The sequence below is a fragment of the Schizosaccharomyces pombe genome, assembly GCF_000002945.2.
Source record: "Schizosaccharomyces pombe strain 972h- genome assembly, chromosome: I".
Taxonomy (NCBI): domain Eukaryota; kingdom Fungi; phylum Ascomycota; class Schizosaccharomycetes; order Schizosaccharomycetales; family Schizosaccharomycetaceae; genus Schizosaccharomyces; species Schizosaccharomyces pombe.
Genome location: NC_003424.3, coordinates 5,155,833 through 5,178,202, shown reverse-complemented (window position 1 = coordinate 5,178,202; position 22,370 = coordinate 5,155,833). Strand labels below are relative to the sequence as shown.

Below are 22,370 nucleotides of genomic sequence, written 5' to 3'. Positions count from 1 at the left end.
CTTTTCTGACAAAGAAATTTATGGAATTGTATTAACGCAGCACACCTTTCAATGCAGCGTCTTCGATTCCTGAAGCAACCAAGCACGACAACAATTCAAAAGGAAAAGAGAATTTGTGTAGTAGGTGGGTGGAAAGGGATTCTTCATCTTGTAAGTATACGTAGACAAGGCGTCGATTTCGTTGGAGTGTCCCAAGCACACATAATGAGTCGCACAATTACTTATGATATGTTGATGTCGTAGTTAGCAAAGATTGTAGGATTTTAGCTAGAAAGAAATGCAAACAAAGAAAAGTGGAAATGGATAAGTATATAGCAAAAATGATTATGATTCTTTTTTCAATTCGTTATGCAGGTACGGCCAGGCGTGTAAATAAGAGTTGTAGACGACGATAGGCATAATGTAAGTAAAAAAAAAAAAAAAAAAAAAAAAAAAAAAAAAATTGTACTAGTTCAGCGCGATGACTTTTAAGCGGTGCAAATCATAGAGCTTGGGTGATGAATGGTAATACTAACGTTTGTGTATGTGAATGGTATTTATTAATGTGCCCGTGTTGAGCGTATGGAGCTTTTTTTTTGAAATGGTAGTATTTTCTAATGTATTTTCCCATTATCTGCTGGATGAAAAAAAAAATGCGAGAGAAGAATTTTGCTGAAAGTATGTTTATGAATCTAGAGTATAATCCTTGGAATTGCTTTTTAAGGCATTTTGCATTTGTTTGTTATCATTCAACTGTTGTTTAAAGAAGTTCTCCTACATTTATTACAACTCTATTTTCGCTAATGTTTATTATTCATTTTTTCTACATTTATTCCTTTCAATATTATTTACTACGCTTTGCCAAAAGTCGGTTTCCTGATAATTCCATCTTTTGTTTATATATCACAGAAAATGCATCCAGATAAAGAAGACTTTTATACTTCGTTATAACATTTTGCTGTGCAGTAGTGTATAGCTTGAAAAGTAAATAATGGAAAGCGCTGAAAACATAGGAGAAGTAGAAGTATTGGAAGTTGAAGTAAATCTTTTATAAGTTTTCCTTAATTAAGCATTATTTTTTTATACTAAATTTTCTAAAGTTTTTTCATTTTTCATTCTACTGTGCGAGGATATTATATGGCATTGAGATTAGCTGGCACTGAGATGTTTGGGTTAGGAATAGATATTAATAGAGAAAAAATACTAGAGGATTTTTGTGATGTACGATGAATGGAAACCTGTTTTAATGCAAAGAGAGAAAATGGTTTTTCTTGTTTCTTTTTTTTTTTTTTTTTTTAATTAATTCATAGTGATTATTTCCATAAGCCCTTTGATTGTCTTTTTCTTTTTTTCGTTTTGCTTCGTGCCACAATCTTTTAGAAAAGTTGCGTGAACAAGTCAATCGATCGACGTGACTAGTTTCATTCCAATTCCTTTCAGTCTCCTAGGTAGCAAAATTAATTTTTCAGACTTCCGACTGTTTCCAGAACTCTTCGCATCCGCAAGCTTGCACGCTTTCCATAAGTAACATTTTGTCGAGCGGAAGGAGTGTTGAGCAGGGAAGAAGAAAGGTGTGAAAGGTATGAAAAAGGTTGGCAGTTTATCAGTCGGAAATATGTTTAGATGTATGCATGAGGCTTCAATGATGTGAAACGATCGATGCATTTCAAAACCAAAGGGTATACAAAAAAATCAAAACTCATTGTTTAAATCAACCATTACTTGTTGAGAATAGTTTTAATTTCATCTGTTTCCTTTTGATATACTATTTTTTTTTATTTCAATATTCTGTTCATTGTGATGCAAAGGGCTACCAATATTTTTCCATGTTTTCCATGCTCCTTAGCTCCCTTACTTCCTTACTTGGCCTTGTAAACAAAAACTTATCGAGCTACTTTGATCCTTCTAATTCACTGGTATATGCTATTTTCCCTTAGTGTGTATTTAAAACATTCTCCTAACAAAAATATAGCGATTCCTTATTGAAGGCATCTTTATGTAAGCTACGCAGTTTGGTATCTGATTTAAGGATACGTAGAACTGCGGTGAGTTTTCCTTGTGATCTATTATATTACAATACACAGGTTGTATAAGTAGCAACTGAGTATAGGTATTGTATTAACTGGGTTATAATGTTACCTATCACTAATATAGCTCATAACTGAACTGAGGAACGAGGTTCAGCAGTAGCTCTATTTATAGTATTCAGATAATATAGATCTTAATAGATTATCATTAAGATCAATCTCAATATCGTATCATACATAGTACGATATATAATTAGAACATGTGACATATAGTGATACGCAATGTAGTGTATTATAGCGTAGTGTAGTATTGCTGACACTTTAACAAAAAGTTCGCCATGGAACATTCTTTTCGTTATTCTTCCTACCGCATCTCGCCACACACTGCTATTTTTAGCGTATTCCATTAGCTTCTGCTATTTTCCCTTCAACACCTTCTACCGCTTTCTGCCTCGTCCCTCTAAAGAACCTCACTAACGAATTCCGCCACTCTACGCTATCCTCTGCCGTGACTGCAGCGGTTGTTAACCGGGACAAAGTTCCTTTTCCACCTGCAAACGCACCTTCAGATAAATACAAAATTACGTAACTTTTGTCTACTAAGTGACCCAAATTGGCATCCTTTTGGAAACAATCTCGTTATCAACTTCGGCATTTCTTTCTCGAATAACCCAATCCAGCACATGAATTTCGACAAGTGCCTTTTGCCATGTTTTCCATCGAGCCTTCAAGTTACCTAGCGAAGCAATACAATCGCAACCACCTGCCACACCAAGACAACGTACGGAAGAGTAGAGAAACGTAGAGAGTGTGGCAGAGAAAACTATAGTCTAGTCCAAGGCTTAGGCTGACAAGGCTATAGTCAGGTGAATGTCAATCAAAGTCGAGTGGATCAAGTTTACTAGATTAAAAAAATGCGCAACCCTTTTAGTGCAGCTTTCTTTGTTACGCTATCGTTACATGGTACTTGCCTATAACCATAAATTTGATTGCATCGTTGTTACTATTTATTGTGGTTGTTTGTTTTGGTTTAGTAATGGCGCTTTGTTTACGGAGGGAAAAGCACGCGACCGGGGTCGTTGGGCAAAGGCCACGATGAAAAAGAATTATGGCGTTAAGCTAAAAATATTTCTTTTCACAATTTTATTAGCATTTGAAACGAACACATTCACCCCATACACCTCCACCTTCTCCCATTTTGCACGAGGATGCCTTTGATGTCTTTGCGTTTTTCTCCATACTGCCTTAAAAGAATTACGCCCACACACATAAAGCTTGTCTAATATGAATAGGGTGCTGCGTAGCATTTCCCTTTTGTACCGGTGTTAGTAGGCGATGCCGCAGTTACAAAATGCCATGATCTGCATCATCCGACTTTTTTTCCGAAGTATGGCCGTCCAACAGTTGCACGCGATTGACTCTTAGATTTCGGGAAAGGTGACAGACCCTTACCCTAAACGAGAAATTTTTCCGAAGACGATTTGTTCCGCAAAATTCTATGAACTTCCTATATAAAGGATGGTAGACCCTCCCTGCAAAGCTGCTAACGTAAAGTCACTTTACTTACACCACACTATACAACGTTAACGATGACTACCGAAGCTGCACCTAACTTGCTCGTCCTTACCCGTCACGGTGAATCCGAATGGAACAAGTTGAACTTGTTCACTGGTTGGAAGGACCCTGCCTTGTCCGAGACTGGTATTAAGGAGGCCAAGCTCGGTGGTGAGCGCTTGAAGTCTCGTGGCTACAAGTTTGACATTGCCTTCACCTCTGCTCTTCAACGTGCCCAAAAGACCTGCCAAATCATCTTGGAGGAGGTTGGTGAGCCCAACTTGGAGACCATCAAGAGCGAGAAGCTCAACGAGCGTTACTACGGTGACTTGCAAGGTTTGAACAAGGATGATGCTCGTAAGAAATGGGGTGCTGAGCAAGTCCAAATCTGGCGCCGTTCTTATGACATTGCTCCTCCCAACGGTGAGTCCTTGAAGGACACCGCCGAGCGTGTCTTGCCCTACTACAAGTCCACCATTGTCCCTCACATCCTTAAGGGTGAGAAGGTTCTCATTGCCGCTCACGGTAACTCTCTCCGTGCCTTGATCATGGACTTGGAGGGTCTTACTGGTGACCAAATTGTCAAGCGTGAGCTTGCCACTGGTGTCCCCATTGTCTACCACTTGGACAAGGACGGCAAGTACGTCTCCAAGGAGCTCATTGACAACTAGATTTCCTACTAGATTTTAGTCGCCTATTTTAACGACATATACACTGTTTTTCTACACTAACTCATTTCTATGATGTTGTATAATGCAATTTCTTTTTTTGAAATCAAATCAAACTACAAGGTAGACGAAATAATAGAGTAATTATGAGGGAGTAACAAGGGAGTAACGGGGTGGTGGAAGAAGTGAGTGAGTTGGTAGTGCAAGGAGAGAGAATCGTACCAATACATTAGGAGGAAGAAAAAGTATCGATTTAGTAGAAAGAAATAGCATTATCGTACTGTGTGAAGAGTTTACAGTCTTGCAGCAAGTTTCTCAATGCTTTAGAGTGCCTATGTCTACGATGGATGCTACGTCTTCCTCTGAATAGTCTATTAAAAATCAACAATACCTTTTTGTTACAAGGTGTTGAGTGTCATTAAAAGACAAAGTGAAATACAAGGGGATTATTAAGAAATTATAGTGCGGCGGAGCAAAGTAGACTAGTAGTCCATTTTCTATGCACAGTAGAAAACAAAAAGTATTCAACAAAAAAAAAAAAAAACAGAATACATTGCAAGGATTAGAAAGCAAACAACCCTTCTTTACAAGGATGTAATGAAGCATATTTTTATTATCAAAAACATTGATGATGAAATTGGTATGCTTTTGGATACTACTATTGCTTTTTACTCTACGACAATGACATTTCACATTCAATTGAAACTAGTAGGTACGCATGTTTCTCTACAAAATCGTCCATCCATCACTCTTAGTTAGTTCATGTTCTTTTCTTTTCTTTTTCCTCATTTTCCTTTTCTTTCCTTTTTTTTGTAATATTCTACTAACCTTCGTCCTTTTCTCTTATGCATTCCTTTCCATGTATAAAGTACCTGTTAAAAAAAAAAGCTATCTGTGTGATCCATCATTCCATGACAAACCCTTTCCTTAAGAATTCTATTTTACCTCTTTGATGGCGAAATTAGATGACAAAGAAAGGTTCATAAATATAAAAATTGTTCATGATTCTGGAAACATTGATGTAAGTATTGAATAATCCAAAGAATTGTACATTACTACTTATCTCACTAAGGGAAACAAAATAAATCATTTACATCCCAAACTTCCTTGTTATTGGAAATTTTGATTAACTTTCTTATTCAATTACTAAAAGAAAATACTTTCAAGATGCATATTTACTTTTCTATCCTTCTATTTTTATTAATTACCTTCCTATCTTGATCAGAACCCATACCTGTATAGTAAAATAACATATTCTATTATTCAGGTTTTCTGGTTTTTAGCCGTAAAAAGCTCATTCGTCATTTTAGCCCTTCTTTCCCTTCATAGCTCCATTGGTTTTTATATTCTCGTCAATAGGACATAAATAATTTTTCTTTCCCGTCCTTCATTCATCCATTTCGCCTCTTCTAAACCCATCCTAAACAAACCCAGATTTTGAATACCGAAATTCGTAATAATTCGATATATTTGTTTATTGCCACGCACTATTGCGTTATAAAATTGTGCAAACTTAATGAATGAGCTTATTGCATCTAACTTATAATGACTACCTGTGCGAGAAAATTCGCAATCCATTCGTACCCGATCGCATGCATCGTATAATCGTACTAAGACACACTAAGCGACGCATCCTAATCAAACACACACTTCAAAAGTTGTCTAAACTCACGAACAAAAGCGATGTTTTGTGGATTCTAACAATCTCGTTATTCTTTCTTTAAGATGCGTTGAAAAGCTCTGGCCTCGTCCATCCTTCTTCCCCCTCTATCCAAGCTTTCTTTTTCGTTCGGTTTAACTTTGCGTTTAAGAGGAGGTGACGTCATGTTTGCATGATAGAGTGGAATCTTCCGACTAGACAAAATGTATATATAGTGTCGAGAATCGCTCTTTTCCTAACTCTACTATACGACATTAATTTGGAAGTTGGACCTGATTTTTGTGTAGAAACGAACATTCCAAAGTATTTGAAATCTCGATTGTGTACTTGCGATTTCTGTTTGTTGTCGTTTTAATTAGTTGAAATCTATATTATTTTTTAACGAGTATATATCTTGTCGGCTTTTGTTTTTTTCTTCATATTTCTCCATTTTTTTATACATTTTTTAATCTCATTACTTTGAATCATGTCTGCTGAACAAAAGTATTTCGAAAACGCTCAAAACGTTCATTTCACACTTGCTGATGGCAGCAAAATCCCCGGTTTGGGATTGGGTACCTGGAGATCGGAGCCCAATCAAACTAAAAATGCCGTAAAGACTGCCTTACAATATGGCTATCGCCATATTGATGCAGCAGCCATCTACGGTAACGAGGATGAAGTAGGTGATGGCATTAAAGAGAGTGGTGTTCCTCGCAAGGACATTTGGGTTACCTCGAAGCTTTGGTGTAATGCTCACGCTCCCGAGGCAGTTCCCAAGGCTTTAGAGAAGACATTGAAAGACTTAAAGTTAGACTACTTGGATGAATATCTTATCCATTGGCCTGTCAGCTTTAAGACTGGTGAGGATAAATTCCCCAAAGACAAGGATGGAAATCTCATTTACGAGAAAAACCCCATTGAGGAAACCTGGAAGGCAATGGAGAAGCTTTTGGAAACTGGCAAGGTACGTCACATTGGTCTTTCCAACTTCAACGATACAAACTTGGAGCGTATCTTAAAGGTTGCCAAGGTTAAGCCAGCCGTTCATCAAATGGAGCTTCATCCCTTCTTACCTCAAACTGAATTTGTCGAAAAGCATAAGAAGCTTGGTATCCACGTCACCGCCTACTCACCTTTTGGCAATCAAAACACCATTTACGAAAGTAAGATTCCCAAGCTTATTGAACACGAGACCATTCAAAAGATTGCCAAGTCTAAAGGTGAAGGTGTAACTGGAGCCACTATTGCTGTTTCTTGGGCAATTACCCGTGGTACTTCTGTAATTCCCAAATCCGTTAATGAACAACGTATCAAGTCTAACTTCAAATACATTCCTCTCACCAAGGAGGATATGGACGAAATTAATAGTATCGGTATTCGTGCCCGTTTTAACCAAGCTACTTTTAGCAATGAACCTGTTTTTGCCGGCTTGGAAGACGGTCGTACTTAAAGATCTTTGGCTATGATAATTATGAATATCAACTTATGAATCATTTCAATAGATTTTTTTTAATTACACCTTATTGTCAATGTGTGAGTAGGAATTGTGATCGAATAGAGATGTGTAGGTAATCTAAACGACACTCGTGAGATTGTAGAAGAATGGTTTCTTAGTATTTAAATATTTCCTTGAAGAATTAAACAAATTTGTTAATTCAAATATTGAAACTTTCGATTATCTCTTTTTCCTTAGTATTTTTCTTCTTTTAAAGTGTTCTCTTTTTATAATGCGAACGCGCCCATTGACTTGCGCTGTTTATTCATGATTACACAAAACTTTATGAATACATACGTACCTTCGCAAACAGAAACGTTGTTAATGTACAGATTGTATTGTCATTATTATATTCTACATGTCTACGCCATTTTCTTCCCAATCGTTTCATTTTCTTTTTCGCCATTGATTCTTCGGACCAGCGATATCGAATATTCCAAGTCAGTAACGATGTCCCCTATAACTTGACATTCAACATAATATAAGAAGAAATTTTTTTGGGCAGGTAACCAGGAATGGTTTTCGGGTACGTCCTTTGCAACTCCATCGCTACCTGCACCTTGCGCTAAAATTCCGCCATTAGTAACAAATCTCCTTTTTCCTTCTTCTTCAATAGCCAGTCTGAGATTCCATAGAGCCTGCCGACAAGAGGGAACAAAATAGGGAATAGGCGCTTTTGACATAATACTGTTATATAAGATATAAAAAGTCAATGTCATCGAAACAATTAGGTCTTTACGATAATCTATCATGTTCTTAACCACATCATAATATAAATATAGACCAAATCGTGAGCGCACTCTATTAAGCACAACCAAACGTATACCCAAATTTTCCAATTTGATAATTAAGTCGTTGTATATTCCAACAGGAAATGGTCCTTTAAGGTTAAATTCCATATTCACCAATTGTAGCAACTTTCTCGCAGTAACTAATAAGGAGGATATTTGCTTTTTATAGCCTTCACATATCGTTAGGTTAGTATATAAATTACGACTCAGCAAGTAGTCTGACAGTGTTGTGTATTGTTTCAAACTTAATAAAGAAGCTTGCCCGAGCTTATATTTCAAAACACGGCGGGCCAAATATGGAAAAACCACTATGTTGACTACTATAGCCATGCCTATCCCAACATTGACGACTATAAAACGGATACAGGCTAGATGGAATGGAGAAATCGTTGAGGTTTTAAGGTAAGATCCATAAAGGATAGGAGGAAACGTAATGTTGAATACAGTAGCTATACCAGAGTATTCGGTGTTATACTTGACATAGCAAGAAACCCATGAGATGGCAAATGTCAATGTAGCTATCGCGTAACTCCATCCTTGGCTGACCTCCCAAGCAGCATAAGCATACACAGCACCCGATAAGGTGCCAAGGGTACGAAATAAACCAACTCGCAATGTCGTTGATACCGTCACTTCAAGTACAAAAAGCGTTGAAATCAAGGACCACTGTCCGTTCCAAAGAGTGTAACGAGCAGCAGTCGATTTTTGAAAGGCAACAATACTTAACAAACCAATTCCAATCGCCATTTTGAGTCCATATCTAACATCTTTCGAGCGTGCAGTGAAATGATAAACACGCCAGCATTTCCGACGCATCTTTCTTAAAAAAAATTTTAACGGATATCTTACAGAGTCGAAAAACGATTGATCATTTAAAACTTTAGGTGAATCATCTTCCTCACCACTGGCATCATCAGGCGCTTCATCGTCGCATTTATCTGCGTCTCCAGCTGTGAAATGAGTCAAAAGAGCGGAGATAGCATAATTAGCATATTTTTGTTTATCAAAAAGACTCAGATTGAATTTTCGAAAAAACAGTTTAGGTTTATTATGCCGCTGGGCTTTCAAGCCTTCTAATAGCAGCAGCAAATTCTTTACCTCTCTGGCAACTTCAAATAGATTAAATAGGTAATATGCGATAACGAGTACTTCCTCTTCATCTTCAATTTCTTCGAAACCACCAAAATCGTTAACTTTTTTGGTCTCCTTAAAAGCTGTACAAAAGATTTCAGTCATCAAGTTTTCCTCTTTTGAATCTATTTCTTGGAGAGATTCAATGCATTCCCTAAGTCGTTCATCCGGTATATGTTCAACGTCGGAAACCAACCATTTCATAATAGCATGAGCCAACTTTAAGCTACCCAATATCAATGAAGACATATGATCGACATTTGAGAAATATAAATTTGATAAATTGACAATCCTGTCCTTGCTATCCTTTGGCCTTACTTTAGCTCTCAGAGAACCGTTTATGTGCAATTGATATTGTGGAGTAAAAATATTTCTTTTTTGCTGCACCTCTGTGGATTCGGGTAATGAAAAGCGAAGTTCAGAAACACGGATATCACCTTCAACTTCTTTATCTTGATTTTTATAGATGCTAAAGTTGTAAGTCTCGTATAATGTGAAGGATGCTGCAAGCTGCGCAGACATCGCAAGCGTAATTCTCTCAAATTTCGGTTCTAGTAGTTTCAAAGTGCTTACAGAAACATTTGAATAATTAAGTTCAATTTCGGAACTGCTAATAGCCGTATGGAAATCATCCATGCTGTTTCTCAAGACAGATTCATGTTCCTTAAACATTCGCTTAATAACAGAAGAGGATGAAGAAAAGGAAACAGATTCATCTGAAGGAAAGAAATTTTCTACGGAGAAATTCAAGCTTTGCATGATCTTATTTAAATGATCTAGTCCTGACTGACCCACCAAGTCTGAAGCCATTCGCATAGGAGGAACCAAAATAGTGACTAATGAAACAACTCCAGCCGCGATCAATGAGGGATAGACAAGACTTATGTAAAAAGACTTAGCAATTGTTTTTTCAAAAGGGTCTCTTGTCAATAAAAAGCAATCGATGAAGATCCATATAATACAAAAGAATCTGTAACCATATCGACTGCGTATGTAGGCAGCTAAGATAAATGTTAGTGACTGAGCATAGCTAAAATTACATACAAATAAATGATGCTAATGCAAGTGAAGTCGCCAAGATTGGTGAACCATCCCCATGATTTCTGTTTGCTGCAGTCGCAAATAGTTTTGTAATAATTCCCCAAGTAACCCCAACAGCTGTACCCATCAGCGACTGTCCTATCACCTCAAATTGTGCTCCTACAGTGTTTTGAATTGGATAAAATAGAGTATGAAATGTAAGAATTAAAAATGGAAAGCTACCGATCTTTCGAGCCAGCGGTCGAATTAGTACAAGACATTGACATGCAAAGAGTGCGACGACTGGTTTTAATAAAGAGTAAAAAATAGCTGAATACTTTAAAAAATGCTCGTTCTTCCTTAACTTGTGAAAAGTCCAGCCATGGTGGAAATTCATAACCGGCAATTAGTTGCACATAAAACAACCGAATCGCTTTTCCTTCACAAAAATTTCTAGTAATAAAATCTATATCTACAATTTCAAATAGGCAGGACGTAGATATTGGGAATTTTTAAATATTGACGATTGCGGAAGATGAAAAGGCCTAGAGCAGCCAATTTTAAAATCAGTGATGGGGTTTTCAAGCAAACCCAGCAGTATATCAAAAAACTACCAAAGAGCCCAACAAAAACAAGTATGCAATTTCTTCAGTATTGTCTGGGATTCGCAAACTCCTTTCACGTCAGCCTTTAAAAGTTGACGAGGACAAACCGCGGCGTCAGGAAGCCTTTTTCTGAGTTCGAGTTGGTTTAGTAGTAGCTTTATATTAATATTAGAACTTTTTAATATCTATTGATAGAAAACTCATATGCTTAACGTCGATTTTGACATTTTGCGAATTTGATACAACCAGTCGTATTTACAAGATTGACTTAACGTTTCCTACCACCTGTACCATATCGGTAGCAGACACTTTAGCATGAGGATTAAGTTTAAATCTGATTAATTTGGTCGCTGTTAGAATAATTTATATTTACTTTTTTTAATTCTCTTCTTTCGACGACTAATTTCGCATTCTTCTTACGTTTCAAAACATCAACCTCTTCGACATTTTAATTATGGCATTCACTGAAGCTAATGAGAGAGAGGTACAATCCTCTTATGAGAAGGAAAATGTGAAAATAATTAGAGAAGAAGAAGCGAAAGATCAAGAGAGCACAGATGATATCGCTGTTGAAGACGGCACTGGTACCAGCCCGGATTTAAATTTCTTTAGCACACAAAACGTGATGCAAATGAATTTTGAAGATGAGTATAGTGAATTTTCTAATGAAGATGATGAAGCGGAAATAGACAATTCGTTTGCGGATAGTATACCTAATGAACCTGAAATACCAGATATGCAAGACGAATATTCGCGCGATTCTCATAGTCAGCAAAGCGTTGAAGAACAAAATAACACAACAAATACAGATGAGGATGCTTCGGTAAATGAATTTTCTGTTGCTGCTGACATATCCGATGTAAATACTTTAGGAAAGGACAATAGTGAATCAACCGAGGAACCTGTTAACGAAGTTAATGAAACTGCTACTCTTGGTAATGAAGATGTAGGTGAAAGAAGCGGGTTTCCTTCTGAAGGTTTAGATAATGAGCCTGAATCTCAGCGCGATCTTGATGAGACAGGTAATTTGGCTCCTGAAGATTTGAAAGATGAGGTGAAGTCTGTACATGAATTTAATGAGCCAAATGATTTGAGGCAACAAGAAGAATCTTATTCCGATGACGATGATACGAATGTCAATGAGTTTGAAGATGTAAACGAAATTGAGAATGAACACCAGCTTTCTGTGGCTGACGAAGACCAGACTTCAAGGTTAGTCAAAGGAAAAATGATCTTTGTCGGCAAAGAAGATTTTGGGGAAGAAGCTGATATATCGAATTCTGTATTTATTGAACAGAATGGGCCTAATTCTGATACTGTTTCGGGATTCAAAGAGACATCTTCGATAGTTAACTCGTCTTCAACCACCGAAAAACCCGGCGTTGCTCTTGATTCACAAAACGACACCTCTATTTTTAACGAAGAGCAAACGAATTCACTTACTGAAACTTTCAATGATTTGACTCTCGATCATCTTCCTGAAAATGTGGAAAGTGAACCTGTTGCTGGTAAAGAAAATGAGACGGCAAAGAATGAATCTGGGGCTTCCGACAATGATCATAAAGCAAATGTACATGTTTTTGTTTTGAAGTCTTCAGAGGATGCTATTACTTTGAATGAAGAAAAAATAGCGACACAGGATGATCCGCTTGAAGCTCCAACGCCTATTGTTGCCTCATCCTCTACTATATTTCTCAATTCTAATCAACGAAATGATGAACTTTCTGCATCTGGGTCCCAAGAACCGCATCCGAAGGATGGTACAAATAGTACATCGAGCTTGCCTTTAGACACGAATAATCTTTCAAATTCTGAACCCCCTTCTCATGTGTTAGATGCTTCATCTGAGACCATTGAAGTCATTCAAACAATAAAAAAGTTACAAAACCAGGTTCCCGAAACTATTAAAGACGAAGTTGGGAAAAAGAACACTGCTTTCAGTCCCGGAACTTCGCTTTCGACGAATCATGTAAAAACAAAAAGCAGATCGGCACACAATAATTCCACATCTCCTTTTTCAACAGCAGTTTCTTCCTGGCTCAATCCACTTCGGTATCCTAGTGATAAGTCACCAAGGGTTATATCTTCATATCTTGAAAGCGTTTTTATTTCAAAACCAAGATCTATCGGCGATGCTCAAAAGTTAGAAATTTTAGAGTATCTTCAGAGTCAGTCTTCTACCGTATCAAACCAGGTATTTACCCTATTATCGAACTTCATTCAAAACCCACTCTTTGTTCTCGATGAATGTTTTGATGAATTCCGAAATTTGATTTTGATGCACAATTCTCACACAGTCCATACTGTTGTATGGAAGACTATATCTTCTTGGACATCATATGATTATGAAATGCAGTATTCATCTTTAAGCATTAAGAACTGTGATTCAGATAAAGCAATACGTAAAGATCTTGACAGAACGTTTGCTCCTGAAATTTTAAGTCACTTTTTTTCCAATCGTCAACAGCTAGAACCTACAGATAACATAGCAGAATCTACCGCTAATTTGCATCGTGTCCTACGGTCTCTTGCTATTGTCTTACCACAAGTTGGCTATACCCAAGGAATGTCATGGATCGCAGGTGCTTTACTTATGCACTTACCAGCGCCTCAAGCATTTGCCTTACTTGTCTTTTTATTCAAAAACTATCATTTGCAAAATATTTTTTCTTCAGAAATGAGAGGATTAAGTCGTGTTTTACACCAATTCACGCGTCTGGTGGAAGATTATATGCCATCTCTGGCAATTCATTTTAAGCGTCAAGACATCAAAACATGTTCGTATGCTTCAGAATGGTTTTTAACCTTGTTTGCCTATAAATTTCCTTTAGAAGTCGTTGCTCATCTGTATGATATTTTATTTCTGTATGGTCCAGGTATACTCTTCAATTTTGGGCTTGCGTTGCTAAGTCACAGTCAAGAGAGCCTGCTGAAACTCAATATGGATAGGCTGATTAGTTACCTTAAGGAAGACATTTTTTTGGCCTTTAAGGAGACTCAAGAAGGCGAGAATTATGATACATCTTTGTTTGTAAAAACTGCTTTCTCTTTCGAAATTCAGCCGGATGTCTTGGATCGATACGGAAATGAATATGACATTTTACTTAAATCGGAGCATGAGCTAGACTCTTCTCTTGAAGAAATGCGTAATAGGCACAAATCTTTAAATGAGCATTTTATCATGTTGTCAGATTCAATGGCAAATTTGCAAGTTGAACATGAGAACATGTCCGCTCTACTACTGAAAGAAAAAATGTATCTAAAAAATCAAACTGTTGAACAAGCATCATTAAAATCCGAAATTGCATCCTTAAATAGTCAACTTGCTAAGCAAAAGTCAGAAATAGAGCAGGCATTTCAAGGAGATATGGAAGCAATCATTGCTGAGAATTTAGAAATTATGGTTGAAAGTCAGTCTCTCGAAGATGAAATCTTTAGAAAAGAAAAGCAGCTTGCTGAAACTAAAGTTAACTTGGCCGTTTTAGACGAGGACCATATGATGGCTTTACAAAAATGGAGTCAGCTTATGAACCGCATAAAGACAAAGTGAATATAAAAGCATTCTAGGTACTATTGGAATATCTGCATCCTAATGATTGCCATAATAATTTATTTATATTGAGTTACGTTTAATGTGTATTATAAAAAATCTTTGTTCCTGCAAGTTTGTCTTACTTAAAAACATACAAACGATAGTTCAAATGAATGTATATTTAATGAATCGTCTCACCTTTAATCAGTGAAGAAAGAATTCTATTGCTCTTGATCACGACCACTTCGCTTAAACTCTATATTTCTGCCTAAAGAAATCGAGTAATAAATTTTAAAAAGCATCTGAAAATAATACAAGGTTATTATCAGTTTGATGACTTTATCTTGTACAAAAAATAGGTTTACAAAGTTCTAAAAAGAAAATTTAAGAGAAAAAAAGATATCATTAAAAAGCCTAGTTCTCAAATATACTTTTTGAAATAAAAGACAACGTGATTAAAGCAACTGAATTTCACAAACATTGACAGTAAATTCAAATGCAAATGTAAAAAAAAAGACACTTTACAAGTACAAGAAATAAAGGAATCGATTAAAACACGAATATATATTGCCAAGAAAAATCCAGTCAAAAATTTCATGTTAAAACCGGGAAATGAACTTGAGATTTTTGCAAAGAATCGATCAAGTCATACACATATTTAAATTGTGTGAAGGTTTGAACCATCTTCATCCGCTGCTTTCGGATATGATCAACCAACTGGAAAACGACGTCTGAAGAATCGGCGACAGAAGGATTGAAACCAGAAAGTTTGCTTTCTGGGAAGCGTAGGATCGTATCTAGTACAATAAAGGTTCCTGTCCGACCAACACCGGCAGAGCAGTGCACAATAGTATTTCCTGATCCGTGAGAGTTGTTCACATATTTTAAGAACTCAACCATAGATTTCACGTTTTCAGGAGAATTACAATCAGACCAATTAGGATATTGATAGTGATGTACTTTTTTAACTGAAGGAAAATTGGCATTCTGAATTTCAAACTTTCGCAAAATGAATCGAGAATTATCGACATTTTCCTCCGAAATTTGTTTGACACAGTAATCTCCATACACTTGTTTATCTCCAATACCATTACTTGGCCAATATGCAGTACACATTTCGCGGCCAGCCTCGAACAATGAACCAAGCATAACAATAGTGCCTATATTCTCCACATTGTCCCATACCATGTGCCAGAAATCGCTAATAGAACGAGAAATAGAACCTTGGCAAGCGATGTAATTTGAAGTTTCAGTTTTGATAAAGGAAGCATTGATATAATCGAGCTCTGAAGGGCTAGTTCTTTTCAAATGCACACGAGTACAATTGTAAGGAACAATGTCGGTATATCTGTTTTTCTTATACGATGTATTACTCAATGAATCAACGGTACTCCACTGAGAATTACGATCCGAACAAGAAACTAGACGTTGATGCTCCAATGATTGCAGGCGCAAGAACTTCTGGTAGAGGGTCGCAACATCTGGATTGGTAAAAGCATCGGGCACACTGTGTAAGCAGGGTGTCTGGACTGTAGCACTGCCAAATGGAGAAGATTTGTTGTCCTTGTTCTCAGGTAGAGGACAGAAAAAGTTATTTAAAGACAAACCGGCAACATTAGGAGTGGGAGGAGGACGAGAGAAGTAATCGGAGCCTTCGCTGGACAAAGAGATAGGAGCAGTTTGAGCAGCAGAGTAAGACAATCTGGGGCGAGCGCTAGGCAAAGCACCTAATTTACTTTTTACAGGAGAGTTGTCAATCACAGATGGATACTTGCCCGAGACTTTCGAATAGTCTAAATCTAAAATACCGAAGTCACCAGAATAGGATTCTTTTCTAAATTTTTCACCAATTACCTCAGCGTTCGTTACGTAGTTAGCAATCCAAGCAGGAACACAAACAAGAATGGATGAAAACTCTTGCCAGTTTTGAAAATCTCTCTTGTCGTCGACGTCGTGAAGATTGCTGATGATACGCGCGACCGAAAAGGCAGGACGCTTAATTAAGGTTGCAGGTAAAGAAAGATTGACGGAGCCCTTAATTCTAGATTTGGAAAACTCGGATACGGGACGAAGGTCGATGATCAATGTGTCATCCTTCCAAGCTTCCTTGTCGAGATATTCTTGGAGGCAAGAAGCATGAACAGCATACTTACTCGTTGCTACACCCCGCTGAGGAGGTAAAGCAATACATGAACCCGAAGGAGCAATTGTAAAAGTAGACGATTTTGAACCGTTTGAAAAATTCATCGTGGTTTTTTAGATGAATGTTTTGTATTAAGAATATTTGGCCTTAAAAAAGAAGCAGAGATGATTAAAAAAAAAAGTAAAAAAGTAAAAAAAAATTCAGACTTCTTAAATAAAATACAAATATTGGATAGCACAAGTTTTGAAGGCCGAAAGCAAAATAATGAATGGATAGGAAATATCAAAATTACGGAAAATCCAGGGTTCTAAAAAGGAAAGAATTAACGCAAAATTTGGCAATAAAATTAGTAAAATATAGAAGGAAACAAGAGAAGATTCAAATCAAGTCTGAGATGAAAAAAGTTTTTCAATTCAAACTTTCTGCAGAAAATAAAGATGGAAGAGTTTTAGAGGGGATGAGGAGTATCCAATTCAAAGAATGGGTTTGAATCAGTACTATGCAAATATGAGAATAAAAAGGGGGAATCCTTAAAAATTAACGGATTAATGAATCGTCACTTCAAAGGTCAAGCGATTTTAAGAGGAAAATAAAAATACTGCTTGTGAGTGCACAGTGCAAGATTGCAAAAAGCAACACTATTTAAGAAATTATTTCGTATTTAGTAGAAAATGCAAAAAGGTAGGGCACACGCACGAAAACAGTAACCAGACTGAACAAAAATATAAGATAGAGGGTATAAGAAATATTATAAGTTGCAGTTTGTCAAAGTGCAGAAAAGTATACAAGTAGGAGATCGAGGAACGAAAAGAGGTAGAGGCTAATTGAAATGTAATGACAATGGAATAATTTTCCTACAAAACAGAAAACCCAATTTAAAAGTCAGAAGCGTATTCAAAGCTAAAGGGGGGAACCAAAAGCACGTTGATGCAACAAACTAGCAAAAACGTAAGGTCAACTAAGGATGAAAATTACAGAGCACACGTCTGTAAATAAACCAAATGAATGGTGAATACTTAGACAGATGAGTTCAGAAAAAAAGAAACAGAACTATTCAGAATGCAGAACCCCACAAAAAAAACAATAGACAAGTAACCACCAAGACCCCAAAGTGAAGTGAAAACAAACGGTAAAGCAATGAAGAAAATGGGAAAAAAATTCAAAACTTAATCCGAAAAACTCAAGGGAAAGGAATATATGAGCTCTTCAAAGGTTCAAAAAAAGCGATACTACACTGTGGAAAGAAACCCAAGAGTACACCTTTTTGAGAAAAGACAAAGAAAATGATGAAACGAGAAATAGGATAACTAGAAAAGGAGAATTCCGAAAATATGAAAATATCAACGAAAAGGAAACAAGAAAAAAAAAGAGGGAGGTATAAAAAAAATGTAAAAGGAGAAAAATCTAACCCAATTGAGAGAAAGAAGTGGTGAAACAAAAGTTGAGAAAAGTTGAAGAAATTAACTATTTTGCATCGTACGGGATAAAAAAATGAAGCAAATAGAAAAAGCACGGCGATTCAACGATATATCTGGTGCTCTTTTATGGAAGGAAAAAAGACTAGTTCTTCCTATTTATTCACTTTGAGTTAAAGTTTAGAAAAGAAAAGATGGGCGCAGGTAATGAAACAAACGACTTTTAAAAGCTACGTATAGCGGTGGAGAGACAACAGAGAGAACTGTTGACGAGATGAAGGATGGAGGAAAAAATCTAAGAAAGAGAATTAAACGCACTAAACGTCAACGAAATCAAGTCTAACGATTTTTGATTTTTACCAAACGATCAGAGCAAGGACTGAGCGACGAACCAAGGTAAAATTTTTCATACGATCCAACAAAACGACGATGAAAATAAGATCCAATCTTATACTTTACCCAACGTTTAAACAGGAAACCCAAAAGATAAAAAGGATTGGGAGCAAGTAAAGGGTTAAGAGGAGGAAGGGAGAGGACGAGCGAGCGATATGTAGAAAGAGAAGAAGAAGTAGAAATAGGTATATCTTGGAGCACCAAACAATGATATCACTTAATAGTCCCCCGGGTAAGAAAGAAAAAAAAAAAAGCCAACGACAAGTAACAGATCAAATAGATCAACCAGACAAAGTAACAATTGAGTACAAGTAGGCTATCAAATTAACCAACCCTCGGATCGAACAAGCAACCAATGAAAGGGAGCGCAACGAGATCCAGAAGGACGAATGGATGAAGAGAAACGAGTTTAAGCAGGAATAACGTGTGCGCTAAAAAAGCTTAGGCGCAATGGCGTTAAAGAGGAAAAACACAGGAACAATGGGGATAAAAGCTTAAGTGAGTTAACACAAAAATGCGACGCTGTGGCTATAACGCAGTGGAGTGAAGAGGAGCGCAGAGGAAGGGTGTGTGAGTACGTAAGTAAAGGGGTAGAGAAAGCGAGCCTTATATATATATATATATGTATGCGCAAATATAATAAATATAAACAAAATTATATTTATATATGTTTATACAAACTTCAAATCTGGATTTGTATAGAGAGAAAGTACGGGAAATGTAGACTGTGCAGCCACAACAAGTACTGGAGTGAAATAAAAAAGAAATTGGGAAAATAGGTGAATCGTTTCCGAAACTATAGAAAAAGGTGGGAACCAACTAAGTCAGTACAGTAGAAAGGAAAAACGGTAGCTAGAAGGATGAAACAAGAAAAGGTTGAAAAGTGGAATTGGGCTAGCCTTTTATGGAAAGAGGTTAGAGCGGAAAAAGGCAAGAAATAAAGGCAAAGGCAATTTTAAAGTTGAACCAAGATTTCCTTCTTTTCTTTTCTCTACAACAAAATGGATGATTTTGTTTATGGATGGTCGGAAGCTGCGTAATACTTGGAAATTAGAAATAAGAGTGAATGTTAGACGAGGAAATGAAATGCAAGTAGAATGGCAAAAGGAATGGCAGAACGGTGAATTGTAATTTGTCGACGGGAAATGTGGCCGGCAGTGTAGCTAAGATTTCGTCCACCACAATACACACTACAACTACGAATTGGGGCCACCACACGCAACACAAATATAGAGGATGACACGCTTCGCAAATGAACGCTAGATGCGAAGAATAGCAAACGGGTATGGGGCAGCGAAAGCGAGACAAGACAAACTTGGAAGGAAGAACGAAAGGTTGAGAGAGAGAGAAAAGGCTTGAGCTTAACAAGTCAGCAAGTCAAGTCAACAAGACAGACAGGGAAGCAATAAGAATCCACCCAAGAATGCCTCAAAATAAAAGCAATTCAATTCCAAAAAAAAGGTTGTAATGATAATAATCACGGCCAAAGAAAATGTACCAACAAACCAAAAGTTGGACACTTGCAAGAACCAATCGACAGTCCACCAAAAGGTAAACAAGTCTCTGGGGAATAGCAATAAGGTACTGCGTTCAAATGCAGTACAATCAGATAAGGCAAACCGAGAGCCGCGAAGAATAACGAAATCAGTAAAAAAAAAAGAAAACAACACAATAAGCGCAGTCAAGAAAGTAATCACAACAGAAAGCAGAATAGAAGGGGAGAGTAAGAATGGTAATAGTAGAAAGAACACAAGAAAATTTGAAAATATAAAAAAAACCCCGTAGAAACACACAACAAAGAAACAATCAACAAGGGGAGAAACCACAACCCAAACCCCATGCCTTTACGCATTTTTATTCACTATAGCGTAAAGTTTGGAGCTGTCAAGCAGGTGGAGCTCATGACGTTTGATAAGGGGGCAAAAACCAGCCAACTGATGAATTGTGACGTAACAATTGGTCACAGTGACGAAGTCTAATTATATGTGTTTCGGGATGACGTCGAATGAGACTGTTTTCAGTTACGTCACTTGTCCTCTTGTCAGGAGCCGAATTGGCTATCAGTTGAAGGTAGAGGCAAATGCGATCTCTGAGGTAGAAGGAGAGTGAAAAACAACGAGTTGCAGAAAAGCAGTTTAGCGAAGGAGAGCGAGGATAAGGGAAGAGGAGGGACAAAAGGGTTAGTGAGGGAGCGGGAGCGTTATAGGGAGTTGTTGAGGTTCATAGTGTTGTATGAGATGGTTTTTGTCGATGTTGGGGACAGTAGTGTAGCTTTATGGGTATTTGTTTACAGTTGCGTTGGAGATCGAATGAGGATGCGTATACAATAGTGTTGAAATAAAGTAGGAGCGAAGAAATAACGAAACACATACACATACGTAAAGATGCATTAGGTAGCATAAGGAGAGAGCGGAATTTGTTTGAAGGAAAGTAAAGAGGTTTGTTGAATTGCATGGAAACATTGAAATTATAAGAATAATAAATTTTTCATCGTTGCAATTTATGTTCTTTTAAGAATATTTTCTGTACCTTCCTCTCTCTCTCTTATAGTACTACTACCTACCTCTTACTCCTCTACCGCATCGCTCCACTGCATTTTACTCTATACTACCATCACTCCAGTGCGTTATTTTTTCCCTTGGATTTTTGTTTTTTTTATTTTCAATTAAAACATTGACTAAATTCCCATTCATTGCTTATTCAGCCACTTCTCGCTCGTCTCTTGTTTTTTCCTCTCGCCTACTCTGCGGATCTGATCAGACGCTTGAGTTCAGGTGCTCTTCCACTACAGCCACATCTTCTAGACTTTGCGCAAGGTCTACTGCATCCTCATTCCGCTCTCCACCATCGTTTCGTTTGCTGTGTTCCTTTTCTTCTTCTTTCCACTCCCTTCTCACCACCGTCCCATGTACCTTTTAATTAAGGAGTAAATAAACCGTATATGTGTGTTGTACTTAGGCTAGGCTACATACCCTACCATCATTGTGCAGTTTGGTGATGGGAAAAGATCCATACATCTGCTACATGGTTTCAATTTTTTGCATTTCCATTCGTTTTTTTTTATCATAATAGTTCGTAATTGCTTGTAGTAATTAATTCGTTCTGTGTTCATTTTGTCTAATTTTAATTTTTGGATTTTTCCTTTCTCTTGTATTTTTTTTCCTCCTATTTTTTCCTAACTCCTGTAATTTTTTGTTATTTTTTTTTCACTTTCTTCGTTTCTGTGCATGTTTGGTTCTCCATTTTTTTCTTTTTCTACATGGACTACTATTTTCAGAAAACAATATCGGTAATCAACATTTTAAAGCTAAATATAGCAATGCTTTATTATTTTTTTCCACCACAAGGGGCCTGCTTCCTAATATTATTTAATGGGAACAAACTTGATAAGTAATTCTTCAACACATCACTAACATATATCGTCTAATAGAAATGATGCATTTTAATGGGAATAGCAATTTCACAGAAAATGTAAATTTTCTGCGAAAAATATATTTTGTCTATTCATTGTTTACTCACAAAAGTCAATCTCCGTATAGTGTAGGTTAAAGTACAGCGTTGTACAGATAAAAGCACAGTACAGCACAGAATAAACGTAGCGTAACGCAAATTAATGCACAACGTAGTGTAGCAAATAATGCAAATAAAAGCAAAATAGCACAAAAACTAACGTGTGCCAAATACAATGTAAACCACCAATTAGCATGAAATAGCGCGCAATGTAAACCAACACATAGTGTGGCTTAAAGCAACAAAACGTGCAAATGGTGGTGGTACAAAACAAGGGAGGGGTTGAAGACAATAGCGTTAGACCGACATATTGTGTGGATTAATGATATGATGAAAACATAAAATAGTGAGTTAAAAAATTGTCATTATAATAGAATATTGAGATTTTTCTTTAATCCCTTAACCTAAATAAGGCGAAAAGACCCTACCCATTTACTAGTGCATGGAAATAACGTATTCTAATGG

At 36.9% G+C, this 22,370-nt stretch overlaps 7 protein-coding genes, 13 long non-coding RNA genes and 1 other non-coding gene across 21 annotated transcripts, besides 1 other annotated feature; 12 read left to right on the top strand and 9 right to left on the bottom strand.

Annotated features, from left to right (window-relative positions):
• Positions 1-8: 8 nt before the first annotated feature.
• SPOM_SPNCRNA.260 lies at positions 9-342 on the bottom strand. Its single transcript, NR_150673.1, has one exon. It is a non-coding gene; the product is annotated as a non-coding RNA (long non-coding RNA).
• On the top strand, positions 43-398 carry SPOM_SPNCRNA.1057. The gene has a single exon (NR_149901.1). It is a non-coding gene; the product is annotated as a non-coding RNA (long non-coding RNA).
• Positions 399-1,368: 970 nt separating this feature from the next.
• Positions 1,369-2,110, top strand: SPOM_SPNCRNA.4335. The gene has a single exon (NR_193696.1). It is a non-coding gene; the product is annotated as a non-coding RNA (long non-coding RNA).
• Positions 1,977-2,388: an LONG TERMINAL REPEAT.
• On the bottom strand, positions 2,058-3,290 carry SPOM_SPNCRNA.1056. Its single transcript, NR_149900.1, has one exon. It is a non-coding gene; the product is annotated as a non-coding RNA (long non-coding RNA).
• mug106 lies at positions 2,788-3,578 on the top strand. Its single transcript, NM_001020319.3, has one exon. The coding sequence runs from the start codon at positions 2,877-2,879 to the stop codon at positions 3,222-3,224; it is 348 nt and encodes a 115-aa protein (NP_594890.1). The 5' UTR covers positions 2,788-2,876; the 3' UTR covers positions 3,225-3,578.
• Positions 3,549-4,339, top strand: gpm1 (monomeric 2,3-bisphosphoglycerate (BPG)-dependent phosphoglycerate mutase (PGAM), Gpm1). Its single transcript, NM_001020318.3, has one exon. It carries the CDS (start codon positions 3,596-3,598, stop codon positions 4,229-4,231), a length of 636 nt encoding a protein of 211 aa, NP_594889.1. The 5' UTR covers positions 3,549-3,595; the 3' UTR covers positions 4,232-4,339.
• SPOM_SPNCRNA.4334 lies at positions 4,335-4,691 on the bottom strand. Its single transcript, NR_193695.1, has one exon. It is a non-coding gene; the product is annotated as a non-coding RNA (long non-coding RNA).
• Positions 4,692-4,721: 30 nt separating this feature from the next.
• Positions 4,722-6,153, top strand: SPOM_SPNCRNA.1055. The gene has a single exon (NR_149899.1). It is a non-coding gene; the product is annotated as a non-coding RNA, possible alternative UTR (long non-coding RNA).
• SPOM_SPNCRNA.90 lies at positions 5,862-6,007 on the bottom strand. Its single transcript, NR_151286.1, has one exon. It is a non-coding gene; the product is annotated as a small non-coding RNA, similar to region downstream of rps13 (non-coding RNA).
• SPOM_SPAC26F1.07 (NADPH-dependent aldo-keto reductase) lies at positions 6,132-7,414 on the top strand. The gene has a single exon (NM_001020317.3). The coding sequence runs from the start codon at positions 6,355-6,357 to the stop codon at positions 7,318-7,320; it is 966 nt and encodes a 321-aa protein (NP_594888.1). The 5' UTR covers positions 6,132-6,354; the 3' UTR covers positions 7,321-7,414.
• A 185-nt stretch (positions 7,415-7,599) lies between these two features.
• SPOM_SPNCRNA.4333 lies at positions 7,600-11,146 on the top strand. The gene has a single exon (NR_193694.1). It is a non-coding gene; the product is annotated as a non-coding RNA (long non-coding RNA).
• Positions 7,675-11,164, bottom strand: SPOM_SPAC26F1.08C (uncharacterized protein). The gene is made up of 2 exons (NM_001020316.3): positions 10,332-11,164; positions 7,675-10,288 (listed from the first exon to the last, which is right to left on the bottom strand). Exons 1-2 carry the CDS (start codon positions 10,702-10,704, stop codon positions 7,728-7,730), a joined length of 2,934 nt encoding a protein of 977 aa, NP_594887.1. The 5' UTR covers positions 10,705-11,164; the 3' UTR covers positions 7,675-7,727.
• An 18-nt stretch (positions 11,165-11,182) lies between these two features.
• gyp51 (GTPase-activating protein Gyp51) lies at positions 11,183-14,648 on the top strand. The gene has a single exon (NM_001020315.3). It carries the CDS (start codon positions 11,367-11,369, stop codon positions 14,460-14,462), a length of 3,096 nt encoding a protein of 1,031 aa, NP_594886.1. The 5' UTR covers positions 11,183-11,366; the 3' UTR covers positions 14,463-14,648.
• Positions 11,313-11,544, bottom strand: SPOM_SPNCRNA.4332. The gene has a single exon (NR_193693.1). It is a non-coding gene; the product is annotated as a non-coding RNA (long non-coding RNA).
• Positions 14,649-14,793: 145 nt separating the features above from the next.
• On the top strand, positions 14,794-17,930 carry SPOM_SPNCRNA.4331. Its single transcript, NR_193692.1, has one exon. It is a non-coding gene; the product is annotated as a non-coding RNA (long non-coding RNA).
• Positions 14,843-16,691, bottom strand: pyp1 (protein tyrosine phosphatase Pyp1; the record flags this gene model as incomplete). The annotated part of the gene is made up of 1 exon (NM_001020314.3): positions 14,843-16,691. The coding sequence occupies one exon, from the start codon at positions 16,689-16,691 to the stop codon at positions 15,039-15,041; it is 1,653 nt and encodes a 550-aa protein (NP_594885.1). The 3' UTR covers positions 14,843-15,038.
• A 175-nt stretch (positions 17,931-18,105) lies between the features above and the next one.
• SPOM_SPNCRNA.4330 lies at positions 18,106-19,016 on the top strand. Its single transcript, NR_193691.1, has one exon. It is a non-coding gene; the product is annotated as a non-coding RNA (long non-coding RNA).
• Positions 19,017-19,065: 49 nt separating this feature from the next.
• Positions 19,066-20,160, bottom strand: SPOM_SPNCRNA.4329. Its single transcript, NR_193690.1, has one exon. It is a non-coding gene; the product is annotated as a non-coding RNA (long non-coding RNA).
• On the top strand, positions 19,863-20,918 carry SPOM_SPAC26F1.11 (uncharacterized protein; the record flags this gene model as incomplete). Its single annotated transcript, NM_001020313.3, has 1 exon — positions 19,863-20,918. One exon carries the CDS (start codon positions 19,863-19,865, stop codon positions 20,178-20,180), a length of 318 nt encoding a protein of 105 aa, NP_594884.1. The 3' UTR covers positions 20,181-20,918.
• SPOM_SPNCRNA.1054 lies at positions 20,900-21,914 on the top strand. The gene has a single exon (NR_149898.1). It is a non-coding gene; the product is annotated as a non-coding RNA, possible alternative UTR (long non-coding RNA).
• Positions 21,038-21,678, bottom strand: SPOM_SPNCRNA.4328. Its single transcript, NR_193689.1, has one exon. It is a non-coding gene; the product is annotated as a non-coding RNA (long non-coding RNA).
• Positions 21,915-22,370: the final 456 nt, after the last annotated feature.